Here is a 16,868-nt window from a genome sequence, read left to right on the forward strand (position 1 = left end):
TTATAAGCACTCAAGAAATAATAAACATACAATATGAAGTCTGATGACATGAATATCAATAATGTGGTCATTTTTATAAATTTTCTGTTTAAAAAACTTTGAATTTTTCGAAAAACTAAGGATTTTCTTATCCCAGGCACAGATTAACTTAACCGTATTTGGTATAACTTTTTGAAATTTTCGATCCTCAATGCTCTTCAACTTTGTGATTGTTTGGCTTTATAAATATTTTGATATGAGCGTCACTGATGAGTCTTATGTAGACGAAACGCGCGTCTGACGTACTAAATTATAATCCTGGTACCTTTGATAACTATCGTATATACCGGTAAATTTTTTACCAACATAAGTCACCCCTCCCCTCGACATTCCTATAGACTATAGAATAGCAAATCATGATATCAAGAAATTTATTAAAATAATCAGATAGAACAAGTGGCTAGCAAATATCAATGTATTACTCGGTTATTTTAGAAAAGCTAAAGTAATTTAAGAGATCATTATATTAAACATTCCTTTTTGTTTACAAATCAATACAGCATACATATATGAACCAATATTCCCGCTAGTCAGTTTGGTCTGGCGCAAATACACAATTTCAATCCTGGTATCTATGATGAGTTTATTTACAACCACTGGGTCGATGCCACTGCTGGTGAAGTTTTTATTCCCCGAGGGTATCACAAGCCCAGTAGTCACGAATTATCATTGATATGGTCATTATTATAAATTAACTATTTACAAAACTTTGAATTTTTGAAATACTAAGGCTTTTCTACCTCAGGAATAGATTACCTTAGCTGTATTTGGCAAAAATTTTAGGAATGTTTGGTCCTCAATGCTCTTCAACTCGGACTTTGTTGGCCTTTTTAACTTTTTTTTATTCGAGCGTCAGTAGTGAGTCTTTTGTAAACGAAAAGCTTGTCTAGTGCAAATACAAAATTTTAATCCTGGTATCTATGAGGAGTTTATTTGAGCTAGTATTTTAAATGATAAGGTAGAACTAGATCAAATTCAAGATATGGACTAGTGTATTATTGATTTCAACACTTAGCAATTAATTGGCAACATTATAACTCTTGAAAAATTTCAGTTGATACAAATGTACAACGGTTGGGAACGGTAATATAAAATCATTTTGTAAAGTATTCGATCGGTTGTACCTAGAATTTAAAGCAAGTTAATACTCACCACAGGATGCTGAAAATAGTGTATAATTAAAATTGAGAAAGACATTGATTAACTTGATCCATAAAATGTATTTTATAACACAATCGATAGCATTAATTATCATAACCAGATATATCTTTAAGATTCATGATAGTTTGTACGTTGTTTTCCCTAAAAATATAACCTCGATTGCAAGTATTCCTTTGATTTTGTAAGTAAAAGACATTTCTAATGTATATTATGTTCTTGATAAACACTTTATGGCAAGTTTTAATTGAAATGGTTATGGCAGCAATAATGTTAAATTGATCATACCAATCTTTATCTGAGCAAAACAGTGGCATTATTACTCATATATCTAACACTAGTACCTTTAATTATGGCTTTGCATTTGTATGTGCTCTTAAAGAAACAGGAAACACAGTCAAAAAGGATTTCGTATATGGCCTTTACAAATATTACTTCAATATAAACCTATACCTTCGAATTGCTTTCGAAAAGTCATAATTTAATTCATGGTTACTTATGTAAATGTGTTCATGTTGGAAGATACCAAAGATAGACCAACAAAACCATTGCGAAAAAGGTATACAATAACCCTAAAACATGGGTAATCTCAGATACACAGGAGGACAAACAAATCCTGCTTCTCTAGTGCTATCGTCGTGTAAGTCTCAGTTGGGGATGTTATAATCTTAGACAATAGGAACGGAATCTAACTTAGACAATCGGCACATATTTCTGTTCATCTGTGGCACGGATATTCCATAATAGTTAACTAAACCATGATGGAATCCTTAAAACTTTAGATGGGATTGCATCAACTTTACTACTACAAAGCTACAAACTTTGGTTCAATAGATTCCTTGAAACCAGAAACCAGCTATCAAGGAAAATCAGGAAGGAAACACAAACTCTGGAGTATCGTATCAACTGGGAGATATTTAATCCATATGCAGACACTACTGAAGTGTCAATAGGAAGCTTCTGTATGAGGTATATCTTAAATAAATCATAAGAACAAATCGACAAGAAGACAAGATGCCGATTGTCTATTAAAAACAGGTTATAAAAACGTAACAAATGTGTCGTCATTTAACAATAAATCAAGCATCTTGTTAATATCAGTTTCAAAGAACTTTTTGTTTGAATGAAAGTGGCTTTTCACGAAGTATGACTTATTCCGTCCTAAAGCAAGATATTTGCATAAACATTGAAAATTACATAGCATATTTTGAGTGACAATTTTTGACAATTTTTTGAATAAGTTTATGCTGTAGTATATAAACATAGAAAAAAAAGGTGAAAAAACAAAGTGAATCTTCAAAATCAATATTTGTAATGTTAACAACTTACTGACAGTTGTGAGTTGAAGAAGAGCACCATCTGTAGGAAGAACCGTCGGACTGGAACCCGATGAACATTTATTTGGACTTTGACTGACCATTGTAATATTGGTATCAAATTCAACCGTCTAAAAATAATATAAACAAAAAATTTAAGACCTCACGTTGTTAAATTCTGTTCTCAGTTCGGTCATAACAGTAGATAATAACTTATAATGTCAGAAGAATATAATTATTGTTTTTTTTTCTTGAAAGAATATAAACGGAAGGATATGGAGTATCCATTCATGACACAAAATCAGTATGTGCACAGCAAAACCCATAAAAACAAAAGAGCAGCGCTTTTATTAATATTTTCATCTTAAAGTCATAATGAGGCCCACCTAAGTCATACGAAGCAAAAAAAAAATTCAACTCATAGTCATTTTAGGACACCCTTACACCAGCTTGATTGTTTTTCGGGGGGAAGGTGATTGTAAGTCTTACCATTAGAAGAGTATATGTAGGTGTGTATGCGAGTGATTCTGTATGCACACTCGATTCGCTTCATGTAAAGCAATAATATGATAGCAAAAATAATCAAAAACAAAATGCAACATTAACATTTTTATTTTACTCACAAAACACGTAAATCGTTTTGTTGACGCTCCATTGACAGAAGTATCAAAGTTGTAAACCCCTACATAATAAACACTGGTACTTGTTGTATCTTGGAATGATGTGATACAACCTAATGATCCAGACGCTGGAATGAATAATAATAATATATAGATTTATTCATAGTATGTAATGTATAATGAATTTGAAAGTCAGTCGAGCTTTTTGTCATTGATTGGATTTGTTTTGTTTAGGTAGTTAGTTTAACTAGGTTTTCGCTATAAAACAAGCAAGACCTATAGTTGTTAATTTCTGTGTCATTTGGGCTCTTGTGGAGAGATGTCTCATTGGCAATCATACCACATAGTCTTTTTTCTAAGGGTATTTTTTTTGTCTAGATAAATAATGTGTGTTAAAGATAACCAGTAGTAGGGAAGATATTAGCCTAACATAAAACTGCATTAATATAACATCAGCTATAATTTATATATTAGTGAAAAGAATGAATAACTTTGCTCCATTAACAGAAACTATTTTTTACTAAATTGCTAAGTTATATGTGTGATTTCATAGTTAACGTAAAAGACACCACTGTAGATTTTGCTAATGCCGCTAAAAGGTAGCACTCACACCCGCAAAGTGTAAAGCGATTAATATAACTTGAAATAACTTGTTTCCATATCCAATATACATAAATATGTTTAAAACTTTAAATAAAAGCTGAGTTTATGAAAAATTGTGAATTTTTATTTTGAACCATATAAAAAGAGTATTGTTCTCCATTCCGACAATTTTAGACTTTCACTGATTAACTGCTCGATCATAAATTGCAACTACTATAACTCTAATGGTAAACTAAAAAAGAAATGTTTATATAGTTTTATTTGCTACATTGTTGCGTCAATAAAATAACTACTGGCTGTCCTACGTTTGCCTGAAATGTTCACTTGTGCGGAATGACCGAGTGTTGATTCACATTTCGAGTGAAGCATGCATATCAGATGACGCTTTTCCTTTCAACTCATCAAAAAGTGCCCTTTTTGGAGTTAATGCGATTCCCTAAGCCTTTATTGCACCATTGGCTTGTATGTTCTAAATGAATTTATGAGAGTAAAACATCGGTAAACAACTTTTGATTCTGAATAAACACAATGTGTCTTTTGAACAAACGTATTCTTCATACTTCGTCTGATAGCTGCTATGCTGTTTCTTTCGTAAAAATATTTCAAAAATGTCATCAAATGCATCATACTTTCAAATTGAATAAGTATGAATTCAAATTAATAACACAAAAAAAGATCTGTTGAACAACAATAAAAAGATATCAAGATATCACGGGACAAAAAGCATACAATATGATGACCAAAATTAGAAAAAATCCAAACATAAAATATTAATCTAAACAAAAATAAAGACCTAAAAACATGACTCCCATTAAAAAAAGTAGATGCTATGGATGGAAAGCTCACGTGATATTTATCGTGGCTCATAATTGGGCAATCAAACTGTTGATGGGTCACTCCATACTCTCTAATAACTTGTGTAGGTAGCACGAAAAGACGACGGAACTATCTTTGGTTTTCAGAAATGTAAGTGATAATATGAGTAAGGTAAAAAAAAAACCAGATTTTTAAATTCCTCCCGCGATCTTATTAATAGTAAAAGACAAAATCAGTGCAATGAAGATATGATTTATTGCAAGGCACTGTTTTAAGTAAAACAGACCATTCACTCAGATGTTTTAGACCCAATTATATTGTGTTTTATTTGAAAAAAATTAGCTACTTTATATATTTACCTGAATATCCAACGAACTGACTTCCACATGCAGTATTATTTAGAGTGATAATAGTTGTATTAGAACACCCTTCCCAGTAAGCAGATACTCCACATTCCGATGAAGCGGTTCCAAAGTTCATGGTATAGGTAAAATCACCAAGCAAAGGTACAGGAACAGCGCTTAGTCCTTCCTTTGCTGAAGCTGTTTAATATATAAGTTAACTAGTACAACAAGAATACGCAGACATGTTTACCATTAAAGACTTACACAAATCATATATCTAAATTAAATCATTTTTATATGACGTTTTTGGAGTACCTATTAACTACTACAGTAAAGCCTTCTTATGTTTTCTCTGTCGGTTTTTGATACAAAGTGAGGAAATCAGTAGTCTCGTGTTCTTTTTTTGTGATTACGTGATAAACAGAAATGCAGTTCTAAGTCAGGTTTTCAGTCGAAATAATCCAGAAAACCTAGAAATATACTGATTCAGTATAATGAACATTCGACATAGTATTCTATTCTTATTTTCAATGTAATTTGAAATATTTAACATTCATTATCGTTATTCGTATGAAATATTTGGAAAAAGAATAGTCTTGTTATGTTTATATAAGTTAAGTTCTAAACAACTCACCAGGATTTACAAGCATATGAAATTCACCGACTCCTGGTGAAGTATTACACACATCGGCTTCTGTTACACTCGTAACCGTTGTTGCAACAGGGACTACATCGCCAAAATTCAAATTGTCTTGATCACCTGAAATGATATGTCAAAGACTTAAGCTATAAGTCTTTTTAACGAAAATGTCTTTTCTTTATTTAAAAATACACGAACATTTTTCAAAGACAACAGTCTTATAATTGGTGCGCCAGATGCGCGTTACGTAAATAAAATTGAAAATGGAAATGGGGAATGTGTGAAAGAGTCTATGTCAGACCCATCAGTAGAACATGAATCAAAACAGAACAAAAGGCAGAATCAAACGCAAAGTTGAAGATAATTAAAAAACTAAACAGTAAAACAAAAAATAATACGGTGACAAAATAGAAGTTTATTCAAATATCAATTGAAAGCTTGTTGGAAGAAAAAAAGCCACTTACTTGATCTGAGGTAATAATAAAATGATGAAGTCGTTAATGATTTTATTTCGAAGCATATCCATACATTAATAGTAAAACCACCAAGAATACCTAGCGTGACAGACTCAACACTTCTGAAAAATAAAACAAATAGTAAGTATTTGTAGGATGCATATCTCTTTTATTTCTAGGTACAAAATATACATTCCTTGTACATATACTGGTTGAAGACCGTGTTATGGAATATTAAAATGTCTTTTGAAGAATTCTTTTTTGATGAGATTTGCCTGTACCGTATCCCTCGTCGTCTGATTTAATATTCTTCAAAATAAAATTCATTTGTAACAAAAAAATTATAGAGTCCTAGAAATATGCCATTAAGGTGATAACATATATTATTAACTCATCAAAGATACCAGGCTAATAATGTAGTATGACAGGCGTGCGATACACCTATTTAAATGATGAGAGGAATATTAAATAAATTTCGATGAGATTTTGAAGCCCAATACCAAATTTAGAGTTGTGCCAGTTCACATCGCAAATAACTATTTTTTTTTGGCATATCTTTGAAATCTTTGCGCCGTGTTTGGAAATTTTAAAATTTTACCAGCGTCTGTGATGTCCGCTTACATTGTATAAACTTTCAAGATTTTGATAGTGTCTCAATTTGAATATATTGACATGATTCATTTGACATCGAGCTATTACCGAAGAAGGATATCTGTTATCCGAAATATCTAATATTTGTTCATTTTATAGTTATTTAATGGTGATGTTGTACCCTTTTTGACTTGTTATATATTATATTTTGTAGTGTACAGAATCATATTGCATGATCCATCGCCCTGTAAGATTGATCGTTGACTATTTATTCAGTCATTTTATATATAGTTATAAATGTTACTTACTTTGATACATACATATCACCATTATTTAGTTGACAAGTAAAGTTTGTATTGGTGAAACCACTAACGAATGTTTTCGTCTCCATGTTCATAGAAGAATCTGTAAAGGCGATAGTCCCATAAACGCTGTCGTGCCATGTTCCTCGTAAATCACTTGGATAAGTACAAAGACCACCTTAAAACCATAAAAAAGTTACAGTAAAATATCTTCCGCTGAGCAAGAAACTTCCAATGAAATGTTTGATAATTGATCATCTGAACTAGGAGTTTAATGAGAGGAAAACATGGGAAAGATTTTTTAAAGGAATGTTAAAAGTAGATTTTTTTAAAGAAATAAGTGGCATTTGTTCTGTTGTTTATTGCAGTATGTTATATTTGTTTTTTTCGTTAGTCCTTATATTAATTATAAGGCCGTTGGTTCTATTATTTTTTTCATGTCAAGTATTTTTTAAGCTAATTATTTGGTATGAGTATTGATCAATGTTAAGCTTTTCGGTGACTTATAGTTGATTACGTCAACGTCATTTTGGTCTCTGGTTCATATTTGTTTCATTTGAAATCAATCAACATCACCTTATTTAAGATGTTTATCAATCTTGAATACTGTCCATTTATAACAGGAACCATAACTTTCATTGTTTTGCTAGTCGTTAAGGAGCTTTTTGCTTTTATTAGTGATGTTGAATTATAAGTTATAGTTTTTCTGGTGCCATCAATATGTTGATGAGTCAATCTTGTGATTATTTGATTTGATGGGACGAAAAATATATAGTTGTACCGGCAAACGAAGTATGTAACACACCTCGGAATTATTATAGAACTACATATACAAAAATACTCACAACTTTGACGAAGTAACAGAAACAAGCCATAAAACAGTCGTACGTCACGTACCAACATTTTGATCCATCAGAAATATTCCAAAGATTAAAATAATATGTAACATTTTTTCTTCATTTTGATATTTTACAAAAGGATGGCTATTTAAACCTATGGCAAAAACCTGCCATTCAAATTAACAATTTTAGATTATTTTTCGCATGTTTTATTGTTTAAACAAAAGACAAGATTTTAAATTTGTAACTCAATATTGCATGTGTTATTTTACCTTTGTTCATGTTTAGTATCTATGTGTTGATATTAACAACCGGATTAATTACCTACAAATTAAAAGTCGTAAAAATCATTTCATTTTTTAAACACCAATTATTTGAATATGTTTATCATAAAAGAGAGGTTGTTAAATAGACCAATAGATTGTATATTTATTTCAATTGAAGGATCGACAATATTTAACAAAAATGTAGACGATTTTCGAAGGAATGCATTGAAAAGATGTGTAAAAAATTTAAAGACTTCGTTTTTAATTTGTTGACACTGTTTTTATCAGTTCATCAATGCAACAGATTCTTACAACACACTCAAACCAAAAAAGAGATGATTTTATCATTCAAAACATTGAAAATTTCATTGCACTTCCAAAAGTAAAACACATTTAAATTTAATAATTTATTTTATGAGCGCTTACTGTTAAGTCCACAATTGCAACTCCCCCCCCCACCCCCCCCACCCCACCCCCCCCCGGTGTTTTGTACAAATATTTTTCATTTTCTAGTGCTTAGGTGCATCAGGCTCTTTCCTTTCATGTACCGCGTCCTTATAAAAAGAACTTTACTTACGAGATGTAGGGTTCAAATCACTTAGTTAATAGATGAATTTTAATTTGGTAGAATTAAAAAAGTAAATTAAAAAGCAAGACCGAACGAAAAAAGAATGGAAGAAAGAAACTGATAATATAAATAACCATAATAGAAAGAAAGTAAATAAGCAGAATGAGAATATATATAAAAAAAATTCCAGTAGTCGAACTTGTTTCCCATATGAATGTTGTTCAACTTCTAGTATTAAGAGCACACGCATTATTAACTAAAATTATAAAACGAAATTATATCAACAGAGAATACAGATAAATATCATAAGACAAACAAGGGAACGTTATGGGACAAACTGTATGGAAACCAATGAAATCTTTAATCATTCGATTAACATCAACAAAGTCAAAGTATTTAAGTCTTGTTCCTTACCCGTGACCCCATGAAATCGTTGAATATCACTAATGTTCCTTTTCATTTGTTTTAAACAAATAAGCTAAGTCATTCAATGAGTTTTATTGTAACACTAACTTCTAAATATTAATGGTGGAAAGGACATTATAAACATTACACAAATGGATACGAAAGGATGTATTTTATTTTTATCAGAAATTTTGTTTGTTCTGCACATTCAGTCTGGTAAGTTTCAATTGTGATTCCAACACACCAACTAGATGGATTTCTTTATTCTACTTACCCACAATGGACAACCCAGTTTTTGTACTCACATTATGTAAACATATCGAATACAAATCAGAGATAAACTTATTTTACAGGATGTCGTAGGTTCAATTCTTACGACAAAATAAAATAAAATTGATTTAATCCATCCGATTGGCACAGCTAGTTGACTATAAATATATAGAAGTTTTGCCTACTTTGTGTCCACTCCCGTCTTGAACAAGCGGAAATTCTCAAATTTATTCACGTCAGTATGATTTATGTTTACAGAAACCTCTTTTCATTATTATAGTACTTGTCTGATTTTTATTTTGTTCCTTCGAGATTGTTGCGATCGAACCTACATATTCATGTAAATGCGTGGTATTTGTTTATACTGTATTGTTCCAAAAAGTTTCCTGATTTGCAAAGCATTCAACCAACGGATATGAAGGAATCGTATATGTTGTATCAACGAAATTTTTCTAATGCAAATATGGCAAGTATTTGAGAAAAAAAAATATTGGGTTTTCAGGAGCAAAGTAACTTTTACATTGTTCCATTGAAGCGTTCCCTGTTAGATGTTTAAATGATTTGTGTGTACCGGTCGAGTCTTTTGGAGTATAAGTTTTATAGAACTACAAAGTTAAAAGGGTTGGAGAGTCACATGATATACTGCAAGAAGTTTACCAAATATTCTTTTAATTTGTATAATTTTAATCAGTTAATTAAAATCTAAGTCGAAGTGAATTTGTAGAATAAAGTTATCAAAACGTTTCCAATAAACTATATTTTGTACATTGTCATGCGCAACAAATTAACAGCCATTATTTGTGGTCTATTCCGCATCTTATTTATATTCTTGTATAATTTCTATCTTCTAGTGAGTGCTGATTGCACGTTTGATAGTAGCTTAGTTGGATCATGGACTAGTAACGTTTACGATACAATAACCGTCTCTAGTAGTGTACTAACATTAGGAAGTCATACATTCAATATAAACGGGAAGACTACAACCGACTGGACGTGTCATGATAATTCCACAGAACCGTATGTTATTTTAAGGTATTTATATACTTTTATTTAAAATTCAGTCTTTTTTAACTATATAATCTAACTTTTCATGTGTATTCAAAGTTAAAGTACAACCTTACTTTGAGTATTTATCACACTTTCCCAGTTAAACATAAGACCCCCAATATAAACTTTCTTTTTAAATTTATTTACGAATAAAATTGGATATAGCTTCGTATTTATAAAAAGTGAACGACCCTTTTTCGAGTTTCTCCTCTTTTTTTATATATCATAATTACATCTTATATATGAGTATCATATATTCAGCATAGGTTGATAAAAAGTGAATTGTGCATAGACTTTCTTTTTTATTTAGATAAAATTCATGTTGCAATACAGTTGTTTTCAGAGATAAGTGTCTGTGACACATACAAATCTATTATCGAATGAGGTTTATGTGATATCTGGTATAGCCAAACCCTTATTTTAGACTTGCCTGATATAAATTTTTCTATCATAATATACCGTTTGTTTGATTGTCAAAAACAATAACATGATGATCAGTTGTATACTTCTCCAAAATGTTCTAATTATAGTTTATATAGACTTTAGTAATAAAAATATACATGTTGTGGATAAAATCAAGTTTACGCGAGGACAAACCTGACCTGTCTGTTCAGCATTTTTTAAACCTCTTTAAAGTCGTTCCATCATGCATACGGGTTCTTATCTTTATTTTCAATCTCTTAATGTCTTCAAACATAAACAATTACTAGCTTCCATTATCGCGTTATTTAATTGTCCCTGCACCCAACTGTAGTGCCTTACTCGCTAGAGTTTTATTTCCTATCCGTAATGTTCCATTATTCTATCAAAATCCCCTTCTCTTTTCTTAGTTATTAATGACATGTTTTTGAACAATTTTATTATGAGATGAGCAACACGATTGACACCACTATTAAACCAATAATTATTTTAAGTAAATTACCTTTCTGGTACACCTACGTTTGTAGATTTTAATTATCTATTGGTCTTTTTCTTTGCGCTGGTTAGCAAAATGTGGAAACACAAGCTTGCATCATTTAGAATTTCAACTAAATATAATGACAAAAAAAGAAAGCTTCTTATCAATAACTAACACAATTGTAAAGAAACCCATTTAAATGTTTTACAGGTCTGAAATATTTGAACTATATACGTCTGAGTCCGTTGCTTATATCTGCATGGAGGCAACAGCAGTCAATAACAATAGCTATTACTTCTATATGAATTCTCGTAAGTACAAAATTAATAACAAAAAATTCTGCTTATTATTTATTCATGGATATATTTGTAATTGCAAATTGAAATATGTCTTCTTTTAATTTACTTCGTCTCTTTTTTATGGATTATACCTCATCAACATTTAAAGAAAAGGATAAAAGATTTTCAATAAGAACCTTTTTTGACAAAAAAATATATAAAAAACGAACATTCAGCAGTTATTCATCTTACAAAATCATATTCGATTAGTAAAATATTTATCAACTATGTTCCCAATCACCAAACAGTAAAACAAAGACAGGTTTAGAAATACGTACACTTATTGATTAAAGAAACATAGACAGAACCTATTTCATAAATAAAAAAAGAGACCAACAAGCATGAAAAATAAAAAGAACAATAAGCATGCACATAAAATGAGAATAACAAGCATGAACAAATAAAGAACAACAAACATGAACAAATAAAGAATACAACACACATGCACAAATAAAGACAAACACAAACATGAACAAATATTAAGAACAGCACGCATGAACAAGTAAAGAGACCAACACGCATAAAAAATAAAATAAAGACAACAACAAGCATGAACAAAAAAGAGAACAGCATCCATGTACAAATAAAAAGAACGGCACGCAAAAAGAGAACAACAAGCATGAACAAACAAAGACATCACCAAGTCTGAAAAAATACAGGGAAAAAAATTTGCAAAAATAAAGAAACAACATGCACTTGCCCTCCATTACTAATAAAGTAACAACCTGTACTCATAATGGGGTTAATATTGGTTATGAAACTATATAAAAATGTATTAATTTCGTTTTATCATATGAACTTTTATAATATTTTGTTGTTGTAGTTTTTTTTTCCATTGCAGCAAAAAATACTTTTATAGGTAGTGAGCGAATACATATATTTGGAACAGCATCAAATGCAACGGGAAATGCAACGGAAATTTGCACAGAAACACCATCAAAGGCAGAATTTATTAGCATGGTCAGGACAGGTAAATATTCATTTTAATATGACAAAAATAAATCTGGCTTTGGTAAAAGATATTTTTGTCTACTTTTTAATGGATGGGGTTTGACACTCATTCAAATATTTGTATTTTTTTTTTTATTTTTACATAGATTTTGTTCAATGTCAAGCAGCAAATATTTTCGCATATATACAGTATGACAAAAAACATTTTCTTGACCAATTTAAGTAAGTAAATCGGGTTTTCCTTTAAGATAATACGGTTATTAAAATGGCGAAGTACGACAGGCAAGCGACGGGCGATGTGCGGGCTTGCGAGTGCAAACAATTTCCGTTTATAAATTGTTTTCAAATCTTAATAAGTTGTTACTTATGAAAAAAAAATGAAATCAAGTTTGGTATGGTCAATTTTCTTCTTTAACATTCAGGAGTTATATTCTTTGATAGTTTTTTTAGAATAACACTTTATGTAGTTTCCGTGTAATTATTTATGAACCGTTTGACAAAAATTGCTCAAGTTAAATTTTACTTGTTACTGGTGACAACATGGAGATAAAGAACAGTATTGAAAATTTTTTAATTTTGCGGTTCAGGATAGATTAGAAAATAGGCGCAAAAAGCGGCAGGTCAAACAAGCATGAAAGCGCCTTTAAAATACAGAAAACCATTTTTTTTATTTACATGTATAACTAGCAGTTTAGCAGATAATGCAATTCATGATAAGACTTTTTATATATTAAGTTGTGTAAAACCTTAGTTATAATGATGGAATATTGGGTGATACAACACAGACCATTCATCTATCACCAATAAATATCAGTTGAGGTACGTGAACGACCTGTTACGCGTACCTCTAGCGTAATGCACAAAAATGAATTATAACAGGAACAGCTCTTCCTACAATTTCGACGAATAGAAAAATAGACGAACGGAACAGTTAAACAAGACTTGATGCATAAGGATATAAGGATAATCTTCAATATCTTAATAAAAGGAGTAAAAATGATAAAACCAAAGAATTCAATTGCAATAACTTTGTGCAGTAATTTCACCCATAAATGTTTCATCTAATTGACATGAAAAACATTTTTTTTCTTTATTCAAAGGTTCAGAGGAAATTGCTTTAGCTGATTGTCCAGATCCCCTATACAGAAATTTTACCTATGTTTTCAACACTGATGGAACAGATATATGTTCCTCGCCGAACAACGGATTTGTCTCAGTGTGTCCTAGCAGACAAGAGTTGAACTTTGACTACGACAAATGTGCCAATAAAATAGCGTATACGAGTATGTAGTGAAATCGTAATGTAAATATAAATGAAATGAGATGTGGGGCAAATCAAGGAGAAGAAAAAATAAAAGAGGCGAATATAAGACTCGTGTTTATTCTGTCAACAGTAGAAAAAAATTAATCTCGAGTTTTGTCAGTCGCTGACATACATATGTTTGCTACATATTTTTTAGTTTGACAAAATAAGACATAAATGAACCATCAAGATATCAAAACAAATTCAATATCTACACCTATACAGCCTTTGACAATGATACATATCATAGGATCTTCTAAAAAAATGTCTAATGTAAATGGAATGCATAAAAGAAAAAATAGAGACAAACAACTACATTTTTTAATCGACAAAAAAAGCGATACAAATCAATACAAGTTTGGACGAGATCTTACATAATTAAATCACGTTTTTTATAATAAATCTTTTTATCTAATGCAGCATTTGGCAGACTTGGTTGTGTTGCGTCTATCATCGATGATTCATCTGGGACACACTATACGTCTTTGTATAATTTTGACGATACAGTTAACGGATTGACTACATACAGATTCACTTGTGCGGTAAGATTAGCAACAACCACAACATAGTTAGCTTGTATATAAGGTGAACTGAGTTAACAAGTTAAAAGGGCAGCAGTGAATAATAAAAAAAAAAGAACAGGCGAGGATATTATAGTACATAAATAAGACATAAACAGCACTAACAGCACAAACAGCACAAACCTTTTAACGATACTAATTTAGGACTAAATTCTCCATTTTAAGAAAACATTGAACGCTTGGTGATCATTTCGTAACGCAAAAAAATGTAATTTTGTAAATATAGAAAAATAGCACAAAACTTCTCTTAATTTTCATTTAGTATTCCAACAATGATTTTACAGTAATTCATATTCTGACTTTGATGCATCAGATGAACAAAATGAATTTTATTTTAAGGCAGTCCAAAATGCAGCATCTGGAGATATTCAGGTGACCTATACACCGGGTCAGTGTGTTGCCGATCAGACATACACCACCATACCAACTTTTGGAACACGAAAAAATGGAGGACTAATTACATTGACTCCAAATGGTATTTTATGATTTGAAATGTGTGATATAAATATATATATAGTAAATCGTTGCTATTGCATAAACAGAAAGTTCTTGTCACATTTTTTTATTATTCCCTTTTCGTTATTGGATTTCTTCAGGGCGGTAGAAGGTTTACATAATCATTATTTTTTGAAAAATGGGTTGTCAACTTCGCTGTGTTAATTTGGCAAAGGAAACGCACTTCCAGTAGAACAAGTTGAACCCTCATGACAAATAAACATTCCATAATTGTAAAACAAAGTATGATGACGACGACCGCAACACTTTCGAATATAATTTTACATTTTACCACCAAAAACCCTTGGTGCAATTGTTTCTTTATTATCAGCAAACCTATTTTAAAGTTAATTCTATTGGAGAAACATAAGTCTAAGAATATCGCTATTAAGTTTTGATATTGACGATGAAGCTGAATTCATTGTAAACATAATCTTCTATTATATATGGATTGTTCATTCTGCTAAAATACTTCAATAACTCATTTATTATAATATTCCTATCATAAATGAGTGAAAGTTACCGCATTATTTTTACTTATTGGCCTGAAAAGTTGAAATTTTGAGGAAATGGGAGGTATGAATTGACCAAAAGAGACCCTATAAAGAAGACAAAGAGGTTCATTAGTGGTATTTATCTTCCTAAAATCATCTTGAGTATCATATTCAACTGTTTGTAGGCAGATAAGATAAATATTTGATCATTTATTGGTCCAAACTATATTCTATCTTGATGCGGCTTGGTTTGGATTTGTCGAAGAAAATTTGCTCGAATCGCTGTAGATGTTATCTTTCATTATACTAGATTGTTTTCTAAAACTATTGAATTGATTATGACAAAACGTGACAGAAATGCTTGAAATAACCAATATTACAAACGAAAAAAGTCACATTCAGTTTATTAAACAATAATGTTTCTTTTGAAAATCAGATATTCAATGGTATAAAAAAGTCATATAAACCACATATTTACCGAAAAAAAAAGACGGCAATTGTTTTATACAATTTTGGAGACAAAAAGAGCAATTCAAATTAATTATGTTTTGTCCGGAAAGCAATGTTCAAAAAATTACCAATTCTAAATTTAATGTATTCAGAAAATGATAACGCATTGTTATTCGTCATACTAATTCATATCTATTAATATTTCAGGTACATGTGGTATGTATAGACAAAATTTAATTTTCTTGGGAACTATTTCTGACATAAACACTTCAGAGATCTACAACAACACAATTAATAAAAAAATTTAAACCATTCACAATGGGAAACAATAATGAAAGCAGAAAATGGAATTAAATAAGAAATCCTAAAAAAGCTACTTATTAAGTGTTTTGGGGATTTTGGCAAATGGCAACAGTTTTTTTTTTATTTAAATAGAAATTAAATTTAACTATAACATACCAACACGAAGTACGCTTTAATTTTTGATTACTACATCCTTGTAAGTGTTATCATTGTTTTTAATGCATGATTGTGGGTTAACCTTTACATAAAACTGTAATTTATCATCGTTGTATTCAACAAAATGTATAGTTAAGCTCACCTAAAAGTAGTAAAATCTCTTTGCAACTGGAGCATGTTGTAAACTTTTTTTTCGCAATCCGGAAACAGCTTTGCGAACGGAACTTTGAATTGACCAACATTGGTTTCCATTTTGTTTGTTTCCTGTTACCCAGCGGACAATTAACATGACCGCCCCATGTTATCAGAGTTGAGGATAACTATCTCAAAATATTTTGTTCTGGCTGAAACGTTTTATTTTGAATCTAAAATTACGAGGCAAATTTAGACATCGATTACAATTATAGAAAAAATGCTCGATCAACATTTTCTCCACCTCAAAAATAAATGTTAAAACATTAAAAACAAACTGTGCAAACTAAGTGTCTTTTTTCAATCACTGTTTTTGATTCAAAATTTATTCATTCAACAGAATACCGTCGCGAAACATATCACTGTGTCAGTTTTATAACTCCAGCCATTGATATAATGTATAAATGTATAACCCCCCCCCCCCCCCA

The 16,868-nt window shown here is 30.7% G+C and overlaps 2 protein-coding genes across 2 annotated transcripts; one reads left to right on the plus strand and one right to left on the minus strand.

Moving 5' to 3' along the window:
* Positions 1-1,060: 1,060 nt before the first annotated feature.
* LOC143063891 (uncharacterized) lies at positions 1,061-7,922 on the minus strand. The gene is made up of 8 exons (XM_076236326.1): positions 7,730-7,922; positions 6,891-7,062; positions 6,001-6,113; positions 5,531-5,656; positions 4,912-5,094; positions 3,137-3,261; positions 2,527-2,644; positions 1,061-1,200 (listed from the first exon to the last, which is right to left on the minus strand). The coding sequence occupies exons 1-8, from the start codon at positions 7,785-7,787 to the stop codon at positions 1,181-1,183; spliced, it is 915 nt and encodes a 304-aa protein (XP_076092441.1). The 5' UTR covers positions 7,788-7,922; the 3' UTR covers positions 1,061-1,180.
* A 1,129-nt stretch (positions 7,923-9,051) lies between these two features.
* LOC143063893 (uncharacterized) lies at positions 9,052-16,851 on the plus strand. Its single transcript, XM_076236329.1, has 7 exons — positions 9,052-9,178; positions 10,084-10,264; positions 11,388-11,488; positions 12,357-12,485; positions 13,567-13,749; positions 14,190-14,311; positions 14,690-16,851. Exons 1-7 carry the CDS (start codon positions 9,115-9,117, stop codon positions 14,834-14,836), a joined length of 927 nt encoding a protein of 308 aa, XP_076092444.1. The 5' UTR covers positions 9,052-9,114; the 3' UTR covers positions 14,837-16,851.
* The last annotated feature ends 17 nt before the right edge of the window (positions 16,852-16,868 follow it).

Source organism: Mytilus galloprovincialis, chromosome 2, assembly GCF_965363235.1.
Source record: "Mytilus galloprovincialis chromosome 2, xbMytGall1.hap1.1, whole genome shotgun sequence".
NCBI classification, from domain to species: Eukaryota; Metazoa; Mollusca; class Bivalvia; order Mytilida; family Mytilidae; genus Mytilus; species Mytilus galloprovincialis.

Coding starts and splice junctions, on each gene's coding strand:
- LOC143063891 (XM_076236326.1), bottom strand. CDS start 7,787: ATGTTGGTACGTGACGTACGACTGTTTTATGGCTTGTTTCTGTTACTT. Junction 5,095..5,530: donor TCATATGCTTGTAAATCCTG/GTGAGTTGTTTA, acceptor TATATTAAACAG/CTTCAGCAAAGGAAGGACTA. Junction 1,201..2,526: donor TCTTCAACTCACAACTGTCA/GTAAGTTGTTAA, acceptor CACTATTTTCAG/CATCCTGTGGTGAGTATTAA.
- LOC143063893 (XM_076236329.1), top strand. CDS start 9,115: ATGGATACGAAAGGATGTATTTTATTTTTATCAGAAATTTTGTTTGTT. Junction 9,179..10,083: donor TGTTCTGCACATTCAGTCTG/GTAAGTTTCAAT, acceptor TCTATCTTCTAG/TGAGTGCTGATTGCACGTTT. Junction 12,486..13,566: donor TATTAGCATGGTCAGGACAG/GTAAATATTCAT, acceptor CTTTATTCAAAG/GTTCAGAGGAAATTGCTTTA.